This window comes from Lepidochelys kempii, chromosome 3 (genome assembly GCF_965140285.1).
Source record: "Lepidochelys kempii isolate rLepKem1 chromosome 3, rLepKem1.hap1, whole genome shotgun sequence".
Taxonomy (NCBI): Eukaryota; Metazoa; Chordata; order Testudines; family Cheloniidae; genus Lepidochelys; species Lepidochelys kempii.
Window position 1 is genome coordinate 165,908,000 of NC_136382.1, and position 24,024 is coordinate 165,932,023.

The 24,024-nt window shown below is 40.1% G+C and overlaps 1 protein-coding gene across 1 annotated transcript in view; it reads right to left on the minus strand.

The window, feature by feature from the left end:
* The window catches only part of KCNK2 (potassium two pore domain channel subfamily K member 2), a 129,228-nt gene that overhangs the window by 25,622 nt on the left and 79,582 nt on the right, over positions 1 to 24,024 (minus strand). The window contains exons 5-6 of the mRNA XM_073335286.2: positions 22,673 to 22,859; positions 10,697 to 10,836 (exon numbers count right to left, since the gene is read on the minus strand). Coding sequence (XP_073191387.1) covers positions 10,697 to 10,836; positions 22,673 to 22,859 — 327 coding nt within the window. The remainder of the gene's footprint in view (positions 1 to 10,696; positions 10,837 to 22,672; positions 22,860 to 24,024) is intronic.

The window sequence follows — 24,024 nt, forward strand, 5'->3', positions numbered from 1 at the left end:
CCTCACTTAAATGTAACTATTAAAACCTTTATTTTTTTAAAAAAACCCAAGGCTTGCTTTACATTGCTGAAATTCTATTTACAACAAACTGATGAGAGATTTAGCATTTTCCTGCAAAAAACCACAGTGTGGGATTTTTTGGTCCAGCCAATCCCACCCACAAAGCAGTACATTTTACCTGCTCCCTCATTAGGGCAGCAGGTCCTGCGTCCCTAGTCCCACAGCAGTGCTCTACCTACAAGTATAATAATTTTCCCCTTAAATTTCAAAGCGAAGTGAAGTCACTATTTTTCATTGCTGAAGTTCCAGATCCAGTCTTTAAAGGCCTTATCCAACTCCGTTCAAGTCAATGGAAATTATCCCATCAACTTGAACAGGAGCTGCGTCAGAGCCTGAGGCTGCGATTTTCAAAGGAGCCTAAGGGAGCTAGGTACTCAGCTTCCATTGAATTTCAATGGGATTTGAGCTTCTAAGTCCCTTAGGTTCCTGTGAAAATCCCAGCCTAAATTATTAAAATACTTGACCTGGGCATGTATTCTCACAGGAAACACAGCAATTTAAGAGCAGCACCACTCAGAAGTCAAGAAAAATCCTACAAGGGAGAACTCCTGCTGAAATCTTGCCTTTCAAAGGAACATATAGTCAAAAGACCAAATTAGAGTTCAGAGTAATCGAAGTCTAGAGAATAATGAAGAGGACGTTGTTTGAGGAAAGCTAGTACTGTCAAAGCTGAACTTCAGAGAGGCAAATCGCCTACTTAAGATTAGTGCGCACAGCATGCTCCCCTGCCTTTCTGACTCCTCGTCTGTATTGCTGTATGAATTGATTCTAGCAACAGATCTAGCCTCCAAAAACTCCCACCTCTGTCTCTGCTTGTCTTTCACTTCCCACCCCATCTGATACATTTCAACTCTCAAGTGTGCTGCAAGAGTCTAAATTAGGGTCATCTGAACTCCTGACAGGCATGAAACATTGAGATATTACTGAGTACCCCCCATAATTAAAAATCTTCAGCAATGCAATGGCATTTCTTCAAAGTAATTCTATTTTAAAAATATGAACAATTCATTTAAAAAATCAAAGGAAGTGTATCATCAATGGGGCGGTGTAGTTTTTCATCACACCACCACTTATTCCTGACAGACTTACCTGTGGGATCTCAAAAATGGTATTATGAATGTTATTTCTGTTGGGACAATAAAATGTATTATTCCCTCCATACCTTCTGTAAATTCCTTTTTAAGCAAAATATTAGCAAAGGCAGGAAAGGTTACATAGGACTGTAGAACTTAGACAATATTAATCATCAATAAGACCATCTCCTAAGTCTCAATTAAGGACTGATCCGCTACTCTTGACTTTAGCAAAAAACCCAAGCAACGGTAATAGGGTTATGTGGATTATTATGGCCATATATGAAAGCAGCTATCAAAGACACAGACTAAAACATGGTTGATTTGTATAGGAGCTGGGGAGGGGGGCAGGAGGGGATGGGTGCTTTACAACTGGGGCTGGACTGATCCCTGGAGCAACTTAGAACATCTTGAGGGCTGCTCTCAGTTGTTTGGGCTGGTCCTGGCATTCAGAAGGCTGTTCTCCCAGTTGGAGGTGACCACAGCGGAACAGTATGGCAGCCATGCCTCCTCCCCCTATGCCTAGGGCCAGTAGTGGGGAGGAGGGAGTAATTTCTCTGTGCTGGGAAAATCCACAAAATGACTGGTTAAAGCTGGCTTTCGGACTACTTTGTGCTGCCATACCAGATTACAGTAGGTTGAACAGAGATCCAGGACCTATTCCACAGGTGTAGTTTAAAAGACACTTATTCTTAATGAGTTAATGTCCTTAATAATAGGGCTAATCTGCTCCTGATTCAGGAATTGATGTCAGGAATTTTGCTATTGATCAGTGGGAACAGGGGCAAAGCTAATGGACTCTTCTGCTTTTAGAAAGGCAGGCCTGTCGCCCTTGAACAATAAGAAAAAAAACAAAACCATGGTTAGCTGTTAATACTATTAAAACTTATATGGTCCTTGTAAACCAGGCTCTGCTTTGGCCAGCTAACACTCCCTACCAAACCTTACAGAACTGCATTAATAAGGAAATGCTATGTCTTCCCAAATCAACTAATTTACAATCAGTTCTACTTTTCTTAGTAAAGGGTCATGACAAATCTACCATAAAACCTGGGTAATTTGCAGGCCTTATTGCTGTATTTGTAATATTTTTCTAGCTGTGTAACTCTACCGTAACTGTTGACATTAACAACCGAGGATTGTCATCAGCTACTGCAGCTTGGTTGAATAAAACATATGTTGCAGTAGCAAAATTTCTTTTAACCAATATTTATCTCATCAGTTGGTTGGACAAAAGTTTTTAGCTCTTTTCAAATGTTCTCTCGGACACTGTGGCAAATTAGTGGAGTCATACTGTAATTTTGTTGAATCATACAGCCAACGTTAGTGCCTTTCAGCAAATACTGAAGCTGCATTTCTTCAATACTAATAGAATATAATTCATCTACATTTAACTTCTGGAGGGCACGTCTTCATTTTTGGATGGAGCTCTTGAGCGGCCTGCTACAGTACTTATCAAACAGATTTTCTGAAACCTCTGGCTCTGTGTTCATATCTGGAGAGAGTCCAAGTTACTGCATGTTTGAATATATTTTAAAAAAATATATTCTTAATATTATATTTCTTGTATAAACTGTTCAAACAACAAAGGAGAAAGGAGAAAAATACGCACACGATTCTTTTCTGATAGAAAATGTAATAATTTATGCAGGCAATACTGTTATTCCTTTTCCAAAGGGTCCATAACGTTTCTTCACAGGCTTTTAAAAGATGTCAGAATTATTCTTCAGTCTGTACATCATTCCTTCAGAACCTGCTGCCTATTTAAGTGCAATTCTGTTTCTCTAGGGGGACAGATACTCTTTCAATGGCACAATTGGTTTTGCCATTATGAAAGCTTCATGTAGCCACTTCTTACAATAAGGAAGGATAGCTAGGATTAATGTTGTTCACAATACTGCACAGAAGGCTGGGGTAGCTTATTATTATGATTGGCCCATATCCTGCAGAACTTTCTGACTCAAAGTTCTCCTTGACTTCAATGGGATCTTTCCCGGATATGGCTGTTTAGGTCCATCATTTTTAAGTCACTTATTATAAATGTATATTGTGTTTAATTAATAGAACAAAACAAAATGTCTTAAAGAATTTACAAGCCAAGTTATCAAAGACAAACAAATGAGACAGGACTATAGTTTAGGTGAGGGAAGCTCTGGAGATTATTGATGATGAGAAGGTGGTAGGAAGAGTTACTGGAAAAAAAGCAGTGGATTGCAAGAGCTAGTTTGCATATGAGAACAGTGAGGCAGGCAGTATGAGTGAAGGTGTAAAGCAGAATGTGGGCGGAGGAGACAAAAGGAGAGAGGATTGAGAAGGCATAAGGAGCAAGTGGAGGAGTACAGGGAAATGAAAGCAGAAATGTAGGCATAGCTTGTATTTTGACATCTAATACCTCTTTAACCTGTCTCATAATCCATCAGTTATGCATGGTTCTACTATCCATGATATACTAATGCTTTTCAGTTTCTACTTCACACCTTAGGCAAATCCCTATTGTCCTTAATTTTAAGCAGAATATTTTAATGGAGTCCAATATATTCCACGAAATAGATTGAATTATTTCAGTTTTAGCCATGCATCATTTATGGCATTATAGATTTTATACTAAACTCTCTCTCATTGGATTTCATCAATTTCATTTTTCTGAATTATGACACAATGAGCAATTCCTCCAGAGTTGGAAAGAGAATCAAATGTCCCTGATGTGTAGTAAATCATCAGGCTGCTATTTAGAATTTTCTATTGCAGTCATCATTGTGGCATCTGAGTTCCAATTAGGGACCTCCACCAGAATCTGCACAGTGAAAACCAGAATAGACCATGGGTGAACTTGGCTCCAGTGTCTACCTGAAAGCCAAACGAATACAATACTCAGGTTCACTCAGAATCTGCTCTGACTTCCTCGAGTGCAGAACCTTGTGGGGAGGCCAGGATCACAGAAAGTCAAGTGGGCATTCCCAACAACGAAAGAGAAAGGGGAACAAAGGAGCACCCATTTAGCACAAAATCAAGATGTAAGGAATAAAATTTTAATCAAGGCACCAGGGAACTTGAAGAGAAGAAATTCTTAAATTGACTGTGCATCAATGCTAGGAGCCCAGATAATAAGATGAAATAGAATTGCTCATTTATCAGTATGAATTTGATGAAGCTGATATTACTGAAACCTGGTGGGAAGATTCACTTGATTGGAATCTTAAAATCCTTGGTTATAACTTATTTAGGAAGGTATGAGTGACCAAAAAGGGAGGGGGAATGGCATGCTATCCTGAATCCTTATGGATTAATGTTCTAACAGATAAAGCACAAAATGGAATACTAATTGGTGTCTAAATGACAGAGAACGACAGCCTAGTTAACACATCTATCTACAATGTGTAGGGGTAAATATCATGGAGGACTTAAATCTGAGTGACAAATGCAGGTGATCTCATGCTGCCAGGACTAAAACTTCCTTGACATTTCTACAAAATTATAGACAAATTTCTCACTCAAAAAAAAAGTTGCATCCAATATATGGGGAAATTCTACATTAGACTTCACCTTGTCAGATAAAGAGGGACTTGATCTCAGAACTAAAAAAAAAAAATAAAAATCAGTGGTTGCTTTGGTGCAAGTGATCAAGACTGGATTACATTTGTAACGTGCACACATAATAAACCAATAGTATATTTATGTGGTGCTTTTAAAAGGCCAATTTCCCAAAGTTGAAAAAAATTCTGAGCCAAATCAGCTGGAAGAAACAATTTAAATAGAAAAATGTGAATAATAATTGGGAATTGTTTAAGAATATTTTACTGAAAAAGATTTGGGAACCATAGAGGAAAATCCACTGAACATGAACTCCCAGTGCAATACTGTGGCCAAAAGGTCTAATTCGATCCTTGGATGTATAAACAGGGATATCGAGTTGGAGTATATTACCTCTATATTTGGCAGTAGTGCAATCTACTGGAATACTGTGTCCAGTTTTGGTGTCCACATTTCAAGCAAGATGTTGAAAAGGGTTCAGAGAAGAGCTAGGATGATGATTAAAGGATTAGAAAACATGGCTTTATCACAAAAGGTTCAAGGAGATCAGTCTCATTGTCTTATCAAAGAAAAGGTTAAGGGATGACCTGATCACAGTCTGCAAGTACCAACTTGGGGAACAGGAATCTGATAATGAGGGTTCTCCAGTCTAGGAGCTATAACAAGAACCAACAGCTGGAAGTTGAAGCTAGACAATTTCATATGGGAATGGTATGTACATTTCTGGAAGTGAGGATGATTAATCATTGGAATATCTTGAGGGTTGTGGTGGATTCTCCATGCCTGGAAATTTTAAAATCAAGATTGGATGTTTTTCTAAAAGACATTCTCTAGTTCAGTGGTTCCCAAACTTGTTCCACTGCTTGATCAGGGAAAGCCCCTGCCGGGCCGGTTTGTTTACCTGCCGCATCTGCAGGTTCAGCCGATTGTGGCTCCCACTGGCCGCAGTTCGCTGCTCCAGGCCAATGGGAGCTGCTGGAAGCGGCAGCCAATACATCCCGCACCGCTTCCAGCAGCTCCCATTGGCCTGGAGCGGCGAACTGCGACCACTGGGAGCAGCGATCGGCCAAACCTGTGGACGTGGCAGGTAAACAAACTGGCCCGGCCCGGCAGGGGCTTTCCCTGAACAAGCAGCGGAACAAGTTTGAGAACGACTGCTCTAGTTCAAGCACAGCTATTGAACTCAAAACAGGAATTAATATAGGGAAATCTTATGGCTTGTGTTAGACAGGAGATTAGTCAGGTGATCATAATGGTCCCTTCTGGCCTTAAAAATCTATGAACTTCTTCATCATGGGGTCCTCAGTCAGTCGAAAAGTCAACCTCAAATTTGTACTAATGGAGTAGCATGTTTGACCTTGAAAAGTCACTTGTAGAGCGAACTCTTTGCACAATAGGGCAGGGAACCATCCTGTATGGTTGGAGAAAACACTGAATGGGGTAACTGGGCTTTTCAAGTTAAGCTTTTACGATTTATCAACATAGAAAAAGCTTCTTCCAGACAAGACTTACAGCATAATACCAGGTTTCAGAGTAACAGCCGTGTTAGTCTGTATTCGCAAAAAGAAAAGGAGTACTTGTGGCACCTTAGAGACTAACCAATTTATTTGAGCATGAGCTTTCGTGAGCTACAGCTCACTTCATCGGATGCATGCCGTGGAAACTGCAGCAGACTTTATATACACAGAGAATATGAAAAAATACCTCCTCCCACCCCACTGTCCTGCTGGTAATAGCTTATCTAAAGTGATTATCAAGTGGGCCATTTCCAGCACAAATCCAGGTTTTCTGGATAATACCATTATTATTATGGTTTTTCAGCATAATACCATATACTTTTATACAACTTCCTTTATACAAAGTGCACAGGAGTAGAATAGAAAGATAGTGTTTTAATATTTTAATATTTTCTTAGAATAGCACAAAAATTTGCCAAAACTCAGACTCCTCAAGCTGATTTCTGTTACTTCTGAAACCTTAACAGCTATGGCTACAACATTCTCTGTTGTGAGTCCTCACAGACATGCCTGAGCAATGGGTTAAAGAAGCACACAGTGAGTCTCTGCATCTCAACATGATGAAAATTTCAGTACCTGAGGGATGCAATTACTTGAGCAAATAGTGCCAGCTATTCTAGGGTTGTATTTAATCTGACCTTAAAAAAAACAACAAAAAAACAGAGAGAGAAGTGTATGACAATATCCTGAACCCCTGCATTAGCTAAGGGAACATGAATATACATACATATATATATGAAGAATGAAATGTTCCTTTCTGTAGCCACAATGAATATGCTTGTTGAGGCTACAAAAGAGAGAAGGGAGGGGAAAGGGAATAGGGTATGCATTCTTGGTGCTTGAGAGAAATCTGTTTGGCACTGTACAGTGCTGCATCACCTGGCAAGTATCATTTTACTTAACATGCAATAGGGGAATGAATTTAAAAGCATCCATAGGCCTTGCCAACTTGTATCTGTTTAACTCTTACCAAGGATTGAGTTTGGACTCAAATGCCCACAGTGCATAGTTAAAATCAACACACGTGAAGTTTAAAAAAAATCCAGGTCCAATTAATAAAAATAAATCTTAATGTATGACACGATAGTACATAGAGGCCCCAACCAAGATTAGGGCTCCATTTTGCTAGGTTCTGTACAAACGTTTGGTACCGATAGTGCCTTACCCAAAGAGCTTACAATCTAAGGCTACATCTATATTTGGACCAGGAGGTGTGATTCCCAGCTCATGTAGAGGTACCAGCTCTACCTCTGCTCGAGCTAGTGTGCTAAAAATAACAGCGTAGCTGGAGTAGCATGGGTGGCAGCTCGGGCGAGCCATCCTGAATATGTACCCACCCAGACCCTCTGGGCATGTACTTGGGCAGCTAGCCAGAGGTGCTACCCATGCCACCTCAGTGACAGTGTTATTTTTAGCATGGCAGCTGATATGTCTACGCAAGCTGAGAATCACATCCACAGCTTCCAGTGTAGACATAGCCTAATAGAGAAAATAAAAGGGTACACAAAAGGAAGCTTTATTATCTCTGTTCTACAGATGGGAAACTGAAGCACAGAGAGATTAAGGACCAGGTTCTCATTTATACTCTGCAATGAGAAGTTAATGTAAATAAGAATCAGTTTTACGTGACTTGCACAAGGGGACACAGGAAATCCACGGCAAAGCAAGGAACCTAACCGAGAATCCCAAGGCAGTGCATCAACCACAACACCAAAATGTTCCAAAAATATTAAATTAAGTCCTTGCAGTTTCACAGAATTCAAAGCATGTTCACTGAAACCAATAGATATGGTAAACATTAATTTCTGGAGAGCTTTCAAAAGTGTAAACGGGATTTAGGAGCACCAGTTCTGTTGACTTCCAATGTGACTTTTGCCCCTAGGCAAGGCCTCTTAGGCACTTCTGAAACTCTCTCCCTTAGTGATGAAGTGCCCATCTCCACACAGAGTATCTGGGATACTCAATAAGCTTTAGATAGAACGTAAACAAAACATGGATACATGCCCAGAGAGATCAGCTTGTTTCTTTCACAAAACTGGATGAAAGAAAATAGTCCAAAAATAGCAGATGATGAAGAAAAAAGGAGATCGAATTGGTAAAGATGCACTGACATGAACAGAAAGGCCTTGCTCTAAACCCTGAAGAGAGCCACAAAGGGAGCCTGGCACAAATCCTCACCTAGGAGGTTCCAGAAATTGCTTTCCTGAGCTAAGGCGGCCCTGTAAAGGAAAGATTCAGATGGAATATCAGGAGTACTCTACAAGAATTACCTAGCTGACTGCAATTGCCTCAGTGTAACATAGAGAGAGAGAGAGAGAGGTTTTTCCTCAAGTGTGCCAGGCTCAGATTCATGGGCGGCGCGGATAAAAGGTCAGGGGAGGCAAAAGTCCACCATGCAGCGGGGAAAATGGCTGTGGCGTAGGTCACCCCTCCAAAAGCGCGCCAGCCTGCCACCACTTTTGGAGTGCCGTAAGCAAAGCTCAATAGAAGGGGGTGGAATGGCACCCAGACCATGGCCCCGTCCATGCTCTGCCTCATCTCTGTTCCACCTCTTTCCCCGAAGGCCTCCCCATGGCCATGCTCCTCCCTGCCTTTTCCCCCCAAGGCTCCACCCTTGGTCCCCCTCTTCCCGCCCCTGCTCTGCCTTGTCCCCCATGGCCTTCCCCTACCCCCTCTCTTCCATCGCTCACCTAAGGCAGGAAAAAGCGATGGGGCCTTGACCCCATGGTGGCCCCTGCCGTTCTGGGAAGGGGACCAAGAGAAACAAGTGGCAGGGGCCTAGGGGGAAGGGGCAGAGAGGAGTGAGTGGCAGGCGGGGCCTTGGGGGAGGCAAGAGGTGGAGCCAGGGTGGGGATGGGGGGGGGGGAGAAGGCTGAGTGGGGGCGGGGCCATGGTCCAGGTGCCAGTGGCCCAACCCACTTCTAGGGCATTTCCGGTGCTCACATGTGAGCCTCCCCAAATGGAAGACTCACACACCCCCTATGCTAAGATTACTAAGGGCTGTAACAGCAAGATTTGAAGTAACCTGTTTATTTACTAGCAGCCAGTGCTGAGTGGGCATCACAGATTCCTTCACCACTTTTCCAGAAAGCAAGGTTCCAAACGTGCAAATGGTTAAACATGCTGTGAATGCAAGCAATCACATGTGTAGTGTCATTGACATCAGATGGATTACTCATGTGAGTAAAGTTACAAACATCCTTAGAGGTTTGCACGAATAGGGCCAAGATGAGCAGCTATCTTCTTTAACTAGTGCAGAACTAATACACATATTGTCTTCAAAGAGAGGACATTAGATTAATACCCTTTCATTAATTAGATGCCAGTTCTTTTCTCAGAATAAGTGACTATGAATTCACACTAAAAATGCACTCATATCAACGCTTCGCAATCAGTTACTTGAATGATACCACTAAACATAGGCAACACAAGACAGCGCTAAATAAAGCGGAGCAGTTCACATTGTATCTCCACTGAAAACAATGATTCCTTGTATTGTCTTTGATTACTGCAGATTAAGTATTTGCAGATGACGTGAACCTAGAGCACATGGAATGAATATCTTGCTTCTGAACAAAATATTTTTTCTTAACTAATGAATTTCTGTTTAAAGCTTTTTAATCAAGCCTGTTCTCATTAGCCATAACCAAAAGAGGTTTTACTTATCCCCAAATGTTTACTGAAACCAAGCCATTTGGCTAACTGATTACATTTTAATTAAACTACTTTATCATCATTCCAAAGATGGAAACAAATTTACATGAAAAAGCACATTTGAACTTAAACCAACACATCTGACTGCGAATTAATATGTATGTAACTGAATTAGACTATTGTAAAACACCTCTGGGCATATTTTAATGGTCCATGCCTTAGGTGCAGTGCACTGTATGACAAGTAACATAAGACAAATTAATGTATCACTAAAACAAGTCCAGGAGTGTCTTACTGTTTAATATGACTATGTGGTGGTACATTTGATTCTTTTGCTTTACATATCTGTATCATAGAGCGAAAAATCACAGGAAAATATTAGGTTTCAGAGTAGCAGCCGTGTTAGTCTGTATTCGCAAAAAGAAAAGGAGTACTTGTGGCACCTTAGAGACTAACAAATTTATTTGAGCATAAGCTTTCATGAGCTACAGCTCACTTCATCGGATAAAATATTATTACTCCAAACACTGAGTGCATGGCTTAACTATCAAAAATAGTTCCTATAAAAAGAGACATTTCCTTCCAGCAAGATAGGTGTACTTTTCTACTGCACATATTTTCCTTTAATTGATATCTATGTTTACCCGAGTTTATATATAGTGACATAAAATCAATATATATCCAACCAGACTGGTACAAATGAATTGTATAATGACATCAGCTATTTCAGCCCATGCTGTACCTCATATATAGACAACTTTGATTCATGCCCTAAAAGCAAACATTTACTTTATGTTTGCTGTTCTCTAATCCAAATATAAACGAAGAAGCAAGTTGTTCTTAGATGCAAGATGCTCTTACCTCTTCCTTTGTCTTTTTCGATATGACTCTTAACCAGTCTCCAATCATGCTCAGGACAGCAGCAAAATAAGCAAGTCCTACAAGGATCCAAAACCACACCACTGGCTTGTAGAAATCAAGGTATTCAATGTCTGATCCCCCTGAAAGACAAAGTTAAAAATAAAGTGTGCTTCATATTGGCATACACAAAATTGTACTTAATGCTTTCCTTTTCTAAAACACTCAATTTTAAAAATGTACATTTTTAAGGCTTTTAAAAAAATTCTTTTTCCCCAACTGAGTTTTTCACATCAGTGCAAATAAGGATAGGCAACAAAATTAAAAGAAAGAAAATCACTGAACAAGACAAGGGGCTAAATTCATCCCTGGTAGAAAAGCACTGAAATCCATTGCATTACACAAAGGATAAGTGTGGCTCAATAACTGCTATCAGGTTATAATAATTATAAAAATGAACCCACCTAACAGCTGACAAACTTATTTATAAGCACTGCTGATTCTCCCATACTTGCTCCAAACTCCTATACTATGTCAGCTTTAAGGGCTGATCCAAGTTTAACGGAGGAGTAGGTAATATGTCAGGGTCTGGGGGGTGGGGTGCGGTGTTTGTGGAAGCAGTTAGAACTACATTGAATAGAGGCTTTTGTCTGTCTAGGTATATTCATGGTCCTCATCACTTTAGTGCCCTGAGCACGTCACAAACATGAATGACTTTGTCCTCCCCACATCCCTGGGAAGCAGGAAATAGTATCACCTCCATTTTACAGATGAGGAAACCAAAGCACATGGAGACTAACTAAACTGCTCAGGGTCACAGAGCAAATCTCTGGCACTGACAGAACCCAGATCTCTTTAAACCAAGTGCCAAGATCATCCATCTTTCCCTTTTTATTAAAAAGGAGAGAAAAATCTGTGAAATGCCCATGGTGGGGCCATCATAAAGAATAGACATTCCAATTCCACAGGGGACTCAAGTTATGGTTACCACAGAGCTTTCACTCAACATTAAGTAGTTTATATTTAGTACCACATAGCACACTGAGCACTAAACGCCACACTAGCAATTCAGCCTGGCCATGATATGATAAAGCTCCTAATCTGGAGCCTCTGAGACTGCAGATTTGGCAGCAGCATCCAAACCAGCCATGTTTATAAGCTTGTGGTTGTTATTAATCAATGAATCCACAAGTTACACGGAAATAACATACAGATTATGGAATTCTACTGATGATTACTTATTAGAGGGAAAGGCTTTTTAATGCATAGATTTAATTCTATATGTACAAATAATAAACGTTCCTGTTAATCAAAACTGTTGCGGCAAACCCATGGATAACAAGATTTTTTATTCAATTGTGTATGAACTTCCAAAAATACAGGGAAATTCTGAATTCAGTAACATTCTGCAATTCCACTAATGGCAATGAAATGTAAAAAGAGGCGCAAAGATATAAGAACATAAGAATAGCTATACTGATAAGATCAATGGTCCATCTAGCCCATTATCCTATCTTCCCATAGTGGTCGGTGCCAGATGCTTCAGAAGGAATGAACGGAACAGGGGAACTATCGAGTGATCCATTCCCTTTCGTCCAGTCCCAACTTCTAGCAGTCAGTGGTTTAATACCTGGCACATGGGATTGCATCCCTGACCATATTGGCTAATAGCCACTGATGAACCTGTCCTCCGTGTACTTACCTAATTCTTTTTTGAACCAAGTTATACTATTTGGCCTTTACAATATCTTTATATTTTACCTTATTATATACTCAGACTACTATCCTTATAAAACTGAGGTTTGAGTTGAAATTATACATCAGCAACATAGGGAGGAGAACCTTAATATAGAATGTTGTAATTTAAGGATAGAAAATTCATTGCCAGGATAAGGTGGAAAAATATCACTTGCAAGTGTGAATTTAGCAGCCACAAATAATGAGATATAAAATGTGCTTGACTTGACAAGAAAAATCTTATCTATAAGATCCACTACTGTGTTTAAAATGAAATGACAGCCATTAAAAATGATGAAAAGACATTACCGGCTTTCTGCATGCTTGCTCAAATGTAGTCTACTGGACAATGAGGCAAATGGATGTGAATGAGGGTGGTAATTTGACACATTAAAAATGTTGGTCAAATGTTATCTAATTGCTTTCAAGACAGAATGAAACCTTGTGCTACTAACTGAGCCAGAGTTACGTATTGATGAAAAAGATCATGTACAAAATCTTTTTCGTATGGACTGCAATTCCCCTTACTTATGCAAAGAGATGGATCCTCAGAAATAGGTAACACCCATTTCTCCCAATTTAATGAGGATCTTATGTTGGTATGGCAGAATATTTTTCATACACACTTTTTATTTATTGAGATCAAATATAAGATTTAAAGATTGCCTGTGATACGGGAGGAGTTCCTCTCATTTGTCTTAGAACACAAACATGCAGAAATAAGAAGGACATGGAGGTTGCTCATCATGAGAGCAGCTTGGGAGGAGATCCCAGACTTCATTTTGCAGCATTTTTTGCTTCTCCATAGCAGATGTTATTCTTGCAGATATTTTATCATTATTTTAAAAGCAGAGGTGCTTTTAAAAAGTTTTAACACAAAAATGGTAGTCCTTCTACTGTATTGAACTATTATATACTTGTTAGTTTTTATACTGTGGAGTTTGTTAACAAAACAACTGGAGCTGCACTATGCACTATTTTTATTTCTCCTCTTGTTAAAAAGGTGATCCATGAAGGGAAAGTGCAAAATTCCAGCAAGTTAACTAAGTGTGATAAATACACTCAACAGCCAGCCTAGGAGGGGCATTCAGCAAAATTTTCCTTTATAAGTGACTTTCTTCTTTTAGATCCCAGAATATTCACCTCATTGCAGCTGGCTCCCACTCCAAGCGATGGCTCTGCCACCAATAAACCTTGCTGGAGTCTGGAAATAGTCTATAGGAAGTCAGGAATGTGTCCATTTAAAATAAATTGCTTGGTCTTGCACATATAGGAAAAACATAAAGGAAAAACTATTTTAAATATGGAAACCCCCATATATATGTTTTAAAGCCCTCAGCATTTAGCTGACTCACTAAAAGCTGAGTCCACGCTACAACAAGCTTCTCTAGCAGCTATAAAGTCACAAGCATGGTGCATGCTGCAGCATTATTCAAAGTGGGAGTCAGATAGTCCCTACAGAGATGGTTGTGTGGCACCAAGCCTGGAGCTAATATGCCAACTTCTTCTCTTCCTCTGGCTGTGGGAAGCATTCAGCACATAAGGTTAAACCTCATGGAGTTCTGTAATAAGGTTAACCAAGAATCTCATTAAATTAAATAGGTAAGAGAATGCGATTCAAATCACTAATACAACTGTTCTGAAGTTAGAGCTAATGAGATTCATTAACTATTGAATCACAGTTCAGATGAATGAGTATGATAGCAAACGCATCCCCAATAAAAATGTATGAGAGTAGCCAGCTAATGAATTTACCGGTTTATACTGTAAAAAAACAAAGAAAAAGAAAGGAGTTCAATATGTAACACATTTGCATTGACTTTTATGCAGCATAATCATTTACTCAACGTTATCATCTCTATTTTAAAAGCCAGAATGCTCTATTTAGCAAGAAGCTGAACCCATTTGAGCATGTTTTCGTTGCAGAAACAGTACTGAGGGACAAAATTCTAATTCTTTGGCCAGGTGGTTTATGCAGCCTGGATACAGTTACTAATAATGACCATGGAGAAGAGCTGTGCCCCTCCACCTGGGGACATGGTCTGTTTGATCTGTGCACAGATCCATTGATCGCACCCCTTGCCTGCCCATAATCCTCCCTCCATGGGGCTCTATAGAGGTCCACCACTGAGACCTCCTCACTCGTATGCAGGGGAGTGTGGAGTACACCAGGGGTCTGACCCAAAGCCCTTGAAATCAACAGGAGTCTTCCCATTAACTCCAGTGGGCTTTAGACCAAGCTCCAGGATGGAGTCTACACTACTGCTGCCTCTCTGCACATCTTCCCCACAAATTAGTGATTTGGGACTTTCAATGGTTACCTAATACATCCTAGAACCTGGGCCCAATCCAAAAGCCCTTACTGAGATACAATCCCTTGAACTCCAATAGAAGTGTTGTATTAGTAAAGACTTCCAGATTGGCTCCCCATTGCCTACCAAACTGAGAATGTTAAAAAAGCTACTTTTACAGAAATACAGTATATTTTCATATTGTTTTAAGCAACCATTGAAACAAAAGAGAAATGAATAATTATTTCTGTAAAAGTAGCTTCTTTTTTTGTTTCAGACATTTAAATGTATATTTATTTATATATAAATAAATAAGAGACAAGATAACCCCTCCAGTGTTGTAAGTTTCAGTATAAAGAGGTGGTTACTCTAAAGCTAAGGCTTCAAATATTATTAGTGCCACTATAAAGAATGCTCTTCTCCTGGCTCTGGTGAGCTGTACATTTGGGACAGCCAGCCAAAGCCTTTCAGGCAGATGCAGGACATGTGGCAGAAGCAGTCTAAGGTAACAGGGAACTAGGCCATTTTGGCTTTATAAACTGTAACTAGTATCTAAAGCATATAGGCAGCTACTGCAGAACAGGAAGAACAATTACAATATGCTCTCTCCAGTCTGATCTATTGAGGAGGTGTATAGCAACATTCCATACTAACTGAAGCTTCAAGTATCCTTCATAGTTCACTCCAGGTAGAGCTTATTGCAACAATCCAGCCCCAAAGTGACGAAGAATGGTTTATGTCAAAACTGATGTAACCCCAGTTATAGTTATAAGAACTTATCAGAAATATCATCTAGTGGTGGAACATAAACTGCGCTGCAGTGACTAATACACTTAGCATTCCAGCTTTACAGGGTTGTGTGAAGCAAAAACTGTCATTAGTATTGAACTTTGCTTTCAATTATAGGCTAAATAATTTCATTGACTCCAGTACATTAGTGGAAACATTTAAGTCTCCATCTTAACGTTGTTAGGCCATTTCTGTGCCCTGCAGACAATGGCAGCACTATCAATAATGCCAATATACTGAATCTAAGCACTGCAGAACACCGTAAGGAACTTTAAGGTGAACTTTAAGGCGGAGGCAAGTAAAGAGGATATTTTGGAGTCAATTTTCAAAGCGGTGAGCATGAGATATGCAGGCAAATCTTACCATGTATCAAACTGCACTGTTTGTGATGTGAACTTACAAGTCAGGTCAAGTTTATTAATAATGACTCAGCCATAGGCCAAATGCACCAAAACCTAAATATAGCACAATAAACTAAATTCAGAATTTTAAAATCTATATAAAAACAAATTTGAAAGAATATAAACTAATTAAACCATATATGCTTCCTACGCCACTGGTCTTTTCCTTCTTTTAGCACTTGACCATACAAATAGGACAACCCCTTGGTGCATAGATATGTTGTCAGTTCCTAATAAGTATTCTGTTTTCTGAGAGTTTCTAGAAAAAGGCATCCAGGACAAAAACACTGAAAGCCTTTTTGATCTCAAGTAGCAATACAAATTACAATATAATAAATAATGGGGTAGGACTTCTACCTGGCCAGAGCTGCATGGACATTTGGTTACATTTCTCAACGCTGGTATATTGGCCTTCTGAGTAAGCTGACTGCATGGATTGAAAATGGAAAGCTCTAAAGGCCCTCTTCCTTAACTTGTTATTGAACAAACTGTCTAAATATCTGGCATATTGATAAGTCTTTTTAACAAGGGGGAATCAAGATAACATATTGCCATGTCTAGTTGCTTATCAATATCGTCTAGTCTCAGCTTGATTAAGGATTTCATATTTTTAAACTTAAATCTAATAATTTCCACTTATGAGAGGTCTAGAGAATGAAAAGAATTTTGAATGTACTCTAACCAAAAAAAGTATGTGAGAAAGCCCTGCTGAACAGTTTCTCTAAGCAAAGCCTTTCCAAACATTGTGGAAGCATACTATGAATGTGAAACCAAAAATTGATATTATGGATAGTAAAGAATTCATGCTTGACTCGGCTCTAAGAGCAGCTGGGGTAGTACTTGGGAGATCAAGAATCTTTCTAAGAAATTTGTTTTCAATCACTTTCAGTCTCAAGGGATTATTCCATGCCCTTATTTCCGCACCATGCAAAATTTGAGCTTATACCTGACACCTTGGCCTCAATCACGAAGGGCAAGAGCAATTAAGTTGTCTCAGTGAGCCTACAATATCATGCATACCTATGAAAATTCAAGCCTAACAGACTTGCATAATTTATTTATATGCAGCTCCCATCTTTGACCTTTGTCTAATTTACTTGAGTTTTTGGACATCTCATTTCAATTATATATAATACCTGCCATATTAAGATTAGCTATTTCAGAAAGGCTTGACAATACCTGTTCATCCACCTGTTATCTACTTTGCACTATTTTTATATACAAATAATTTATTCTTGTATTACAAATATTGTCGCTTTGAGGCTAACTTTAGTACCTGATAATATCTTTCATTATACTGAAAGATGACAGATGTGACATGAAAAAGCTCTCCACTTTTGACCTTCATAGAACATTTATATTACTGGCCTGATTTGTTCTGTACTATTAAAGTCAATGGTTTCACTTCAAAGCAAGAGAAGGAGAGAATTTAGAACCACTGTGTCCTATTTTTCAACAGAGGATATTCCACAAGCCCTGTCTCTTACTTCATTTTCGCAAATAGGAACTACAGCTGTAAAGCTTTGTTCAGTTATGGAAATTATTTCTTTCTCAGGGACATGACCTGCAAATTAGATGGTCTACCAACTACCTAATTCTGCCATGCTTACCTATATTGATTAGTGCCCTCCTCTACAAGTAGCCTCATTGGAATAAAGGACACTACTCATGTAGTAAGATACTACACCATGTGAGTAAAGGTAGCAGAATCGAGACCTATGTTAATTAGACACTTTTATTTACATAGCAACCAAAGCACAGCACGCAATTCTGTTTATATCAGTGGAGTAACTCTGGTTTACACCTTTGTAAAACATAAATTTACGAAAAATGAGAGAATAAAATGCAACATAAAATAACTCAATGGTGAGGTCAACACATCTTGTTAAAACTATTATTTATGTTTACATGGTATTTTGTTTGATTTTTATAGTACTCAGGAAAACAAAATCTTTAGCATTAGAAATCAAAATACAGGATATGGATCAATGGAATGCCACATTTTACCAGTCACTTTTTATTTTCCTCAGTAGGTACTGTAATATTCCATTTGAAAAGTTTGTCACTTTGTTATGTGTCATGGCAAAATACAATATTTTGACACTTGTTTTTGTCACAAATTCGAACATCAAAATATCAAATCCTTTCACAGGAAGAACATTATATAATTATTTTCTTGGACATATAACAAAAGAACTCTCTCTCACCCCTTTTTTCCCATCCTGGGACACTGCAATCCTCTATGGTTGCTTTAACATATCCTACTCTAGTGGAACTAGCCACTGAAAGTTTCCACTGGTTCCAAATGGCAACTAGGTTTTGGATATAATAAAGATCTGTTAGTCTACTGCTTCCTGGGAATACTGAGTCTCGAACAGAAATCAACAGAGACAAGGAGGAAAGAGTCTAGTGGCATCTACTCAGGGGTGAAAGTAACTTAAAGGACTTACCGGTTCTCTGGAGTCCTGAGCGGGGGGTGTGTGGCCTCGACTGGAAGAGGTGGGGCCTTGACTGGAAGAGGCTGGGCCTTTAAATACCCAGGCCCTTTAAATCAAGATTTAAAGGCCCCAGGGCTCCGACTGTGGCTGGGAGCCCTGGGGCCTTTAAATCACCTCTGGAGCTACCGGCTGCAGAGGCAGCTGGGAGGACCGGGGCGATTTAAAAGGCCCCAGGCTCTGGCCGCCGCTACCGCAATGGAACTCCAGGCCCTTTAAATCACCGCTGGAGCCCTGCTGCTGCTACCCCAGGGCTCCGGCAGGGGGGCTCAGGTGGTGCTTTCAAGGGCCCGGAGGCTCCGGCTGCTGCGGGGAGCCCTGGGGGTTCGGGGAGGGGGTGCTTTAAAGGGCCTGGTGCTCCCTGCAGCGGCTGAAGCCCCAGGCCCTTTAAAGCACGGCTGGAGCCCTGCCGCCACTACCCGGGGCTCTGGCAGCAGGGGGGGTGGGGGTGGGGGAGGCTTTAAAGGGCCCGGGGCTCCCCACAGCGGCCGGAGCCCCAGGCCCTTTAAAGCGCCCACCTGGGGAAGCTGGTCCGGTCTGGCACGGCGTACTGGCTCTTGCCGGTACGCCGTACCGGACCATACCGGTTTACTTTCACCTCTGCATCTACTGGAATTTCTACCAAGGCAGCCTCCATTACAGCCTTTCAGTTTCATTACTTTTCTCTATGTCCAAATTCTTCTGTTTGCTCCCTTCCTTGTCCCAGCTACTCCAATACACACTCAATCTCTCTCTCTTGTCTCCCTAAGGATTCAAGTCTCCTCCTTACTTTTCTCAGCCTCTTCATGTCTTGTTTTCTGCAAAGCTCCTCTCTTTAAAAAGTAGTGAGGTCTGGGCAGGTGTAAGATGCCAGTCTGGGGACTTGCCTCTTCTCTTTAGGCACAAAACGGGCACTATTCAGGCAGTGGAAGTGGCAAGCTACACCACAGTGCCCAACTAGCGTACCTTAGTTCTGACCTGGAAAGATCATCCCTAACGTATGGCTACACTGCAGCTGGGAGTGCTTCCCAGAGCAGATAGACAGACACATGCTAGCTCTGCTCATGCCAGCACACTAAAAATAGCAGTGTGGCAGCGGTGGCACGGGAAGCGCTTGGGCTAGCCATCCAAGCAGGTACCCAGAGGGTCAGGTGGGCTTATATTCAGGCAGCTAGCCTGAGCCACTGGCCGTGCCAACAAAGCCACACTGCTATTTTTAAGCACACTAGCTCAAGCAGAGCCTAGCATGTGTTTGTCCACCAATGCTGGGAAGCATGCTCCCAGCTACACTGGAGACATAGCCTCCCTCCTCTCCGTTTTAGGGTACTTCAGACTCAATTAAAACTTGGCCCTCACTTCTGAGACGGCAGCAGTGCCAGTCGTAAATGAATTTTTCAGCTGTAAGACACCTATGCACTAAGACCTGGACTACAGCTCCATTTTTACCTGCCGCATGACGCAACTGTAATAAATACAAAACTAGGCATCATTTCACATTTTACAGCTCCAACAAACTAGAAGATTTTATTCAGCTGATGCACACTACTGTCTCAAAAGCATACAGGATTTACCCACTACTTCAGCAGAGCTAAATAGAAAAAGGAGAAAGCCATGCTACAGTGACTTAGCAAAACTTAAATCTTAATACAGTACATGATCCCTATTAAGTAGCTAACTTGCAAACGTTCTGTATGCTTTCTCATATCTAATAAAGAAACCTAACCATTAAGTTAGCTATATGTTTAGAATTATGGAGAAATGAACTGATCTTTGCAAAATATTCCAGACACCTGCTGCTGATGCAAAATAAACTAACTCACAAACCAAGGATAAAGTTTAACAAATCAGCAGCCAACTTCAGATCTGTCGCAACCATTCTGAATGTCACAGCTACAACAGAGATAGAAGTTTGATGCTCTTCCTCTGAAACCACGGGCCCTTACAACTTGAAAATCACCATTACCAGTACAGGACCCAGGACACAAAGGCAAGCAGTTATGTGGTACACACATTGACTACATTACTATATAAATACCAGTCTTCTGCACATTAATCTGAGTGGAAATAAAAATCAATAGTTTCATGTTAATAGTGGAAATGTGAAATGAAAATGTATATAAAATGAACTATTACTGAGTAAAATCATGCCAGGATGTTCTGCAGAAAGATAATGTGTTTTCTGGTAAAATACAAGTTTTAATTATACTGTGCGGTGCAGGAACAAAATTATATCAAGTGAGCCCACGAAGAGACAAATGTACAAACATTTATATTGAAAGAAATGATTAATGTGTACTCAATGTTTCAGTTATAGCCAAGTGGGCCATTTCACATTATGCCCCTACTATAAATATAACCAGGCCTTGCATTAATGTACTGCTGATTGCATCAAGATAATATAAAACACCCAAAGCTTTGGCTTTGAAGCAGTGTGTCAGGTTTGACATAGTGCTAGCCAGCAGCAGGTGAATCTCACTGGAATCACAAATTCTGAGCCAATGTCTACTCCTGCAGCCAGAACAGCAAGCAGAGGAAAGGAAGAGAACATAAAGACCATAGAAAGGAATATGGGAGAAAAAACAGCAAGAGACATAAAACATAACATGCATTCACATTTTATATTTATGTGTATGTCACACAAACACTATGTTAAAAGAACATTACAGTTTTCCAGTCAAGCACTCAAAAATTAGGAAATGCCACAATTAAGTTTGCCAGTGCAACCTTAATTCAGCCCCCGTGGGCATAAGCATTATACTACAGTCTTTAATTACATGATCACATGCTATATTTTACACAGGGTCTCTGCCTCATTCAGTGCACAGGCTAGATGATGCTCATTGAATAAATCCCAGCTGCTAGGAGCAGCAATTGCAGAGAAAGACCTGCTCAGTTCCTGCAGCCTTGGATGAAGCATGCTTAGTCACTCTGTGGGGATTTTCCACTGCATGCATGAAGTGAGCTGTAGCTCACAAAAGCTTATGCTCAAATAAATTTGTTAGTCTCTAAGGTGCCACAAGTACTCCTTTTCTTTCTGTGGGGATGGTGCATGTGCAGTCCAATCAGCACTTGGGAGCTGTGAGCATGCTCACAACAGAAAAAACTCTTCAGAAAAATGTAGCTCCCAAACTCTAACAAGTTTTTACCAAGCGTATGTGAACTGTGACTTTTCAAAGTCTATAATTTGGCCAGATTTTTACAGGAACAGACACATTCCTTACACCAGGACAACCTCCCTGCCATGTTTCAAGTCCCTGCTAAAAAAACATGGAGGCATTAAAGCTTCTCAAAGAAACAGTTATAGGATTTTTTTTTTTTAAACGTGGACAAATAATTTTTCTCTATCCTCATTTTGAAAAGTGGTTACAGGGTTTTAGTTAAAACTTTCATTAAAAAAAATCAGACATTCAGTATGGACATTTTCAGCCCAAACAGTTAAAGTTTGGCAAAGTTATAAGCAACTGAAAACAGGATCTTGTAATGGAAAGTGCCACACAACCTTAACTCCAGCACAGTGCTGCCAAATCTGCCTATCACATACACACACACAAATAGATAAAGGGCGAAAGTGAACACAGGAGACAGGTTTCAGAGGAACAGCCGTGTTAGTCTGTATTCGCAAAAAGAAAAGGAGTACTTGTGGCACCTTAGAGACTAACCAATTTATTTGAGCATGAGCTTTCGTGAGCTACAGCTCACTTCATCAGATGTTTACCGTGGAAACTGCAGCAGACTTTATATACACACAGAAATCATGAAACAATACCTCCTCCCACCCCACTGTCCTGCTGGTAATAGCTTATCTAAAGTGATCAACAGGTGGGACATTTCCAGCACAAATCCAGGTTTTCTCACCCTCCACCCCCCCACACAAATTCACAGGAGACAGAAAGCACAGAAAAAGAGAGAGCATGACAGCTAGGGATATTTGTACAGCTGAAACCAAATTCTGAAACAATATTTTGACAAATGAGAGCAGAAGATCACCACTGTCAGAGCTGTTTTTAAATGACTCCAGTGTAAAAACCAAAATATTTAACAACCTGAAATAATTTACTTATTATTATAATGTTGTACTTGTCTAAAGTAAGAAAAAAGTATTACAAAGTTAAAACAAGGTTTTTTGTTCTTGTTCATGCAAATGATTCTGATTGAAATAGCAGAAGTATCTACATTCTGATGGTTACATGAACAATAGTTATATTAATTATCACAATGCAAATCCTGTATAACTATTAAAAATATTACAGATTTAGGTTGCGATAAAGAATCATGACAAAATCTTACCTGCAACGTAGTCACCAAATCCAATGGTAGTTAAAGTGATAACTACAAAATAAATTGCATCTAATGTGCTCCAGCCTTCTATATGCTTGAATATTACAGCAGGAAGAGCAACAAACAGCACACAGCCAAACAATATGAATATTATTGTTGATATGATGCGAATCTTTGTCTGACTCACATTCCATTTCTACAGAAGAAAGGGAGAGGAGAGAAAGAAAAATCCATGGTTAAAAAAACTGTGATTGTACTTGAGCACCTATCAAATCCAGAATGAGGAGCATCATCTTTACTAAGGAGCAGAGCTGGATGAATAACTAATTTTTCAGTTCATTGGCAGTTAAGAAAACAAAAATCAGTCAACCAGAATGGCAACAAAACGTTTCAGAATTTTTGGTAAACTGACACAAAACAGAATTTTTTTTTCTGGTCGAATGAAATATTTTGTCCAACCAGAAATAAAGTGTTTAATTTATAAAGGCATTTTAATCCTTTTGAAAAATAAAAGCAAAGGAAATGAAGGGCTGGAGTCAAAAAATGGCCAGAGGAGGAGAAGGAGCTCTACTTATAACCTTTAGCCAGTGGGACTAATGCACTCAGCTGGGATGCGTGAGATATCAGTATGCACTCAGCTGGGATGCGTGAGATACAGGTTCAAATCCCTAATCTAAACTAGGGATTAGAATCCAGGTCTCTCCCTGCCAGGTTGAGTGCCCTATCCCCCAGGCTATTGATTATTCTGGAGTGGGTTCCTCTCAGCCTCTCCTGTTAAAGCTATTCTACTTCGCACAAATAATTAAATATGCATTGGAGCAGGGCCCCTCTTTTCTCATCAACATCTCAAATAGCTCCTAAGTGTCCTTGTGAATCCAGCCCGAAAAAAAATTTAGAGCTGATTCAACAAAATGATTCAACAAATTTGTGACTAGATTTCAGTCTACCTAAACTGCATTTTTCAGCACATAAACTATTTGTCTGAATTTTTTTTCCCAGCTGCACTCAGAAGGATAGGATATTATTATTCTGGGTACGTCTACTCTGGAATAAAAGAGCTGCAGCTGGCCCAGGTCTACCGATATAGGTTTGTGGGGCTCAGGCTGCAGAGGTAAAAATTGGTGTGTAGATGTCCCTGGGTCCCAGAGCTCAGGCTTCAGCCCAAGCACAAATGTTTGCACAGCAATTTTACAGCCCCACAGCCTGAGCCCCATGAGCCCAAATCAGCCAATCCAGGCCAGTCACAGGAGTTTAATTGCTGTGTAGAATTACCCTCTGAGTCCACCACAGGAAGAGAGGTTTTTATTCAAAGCACACGTGGATATTCCAGGAAACATCTGCAGACTCTGAATGTGATTCCC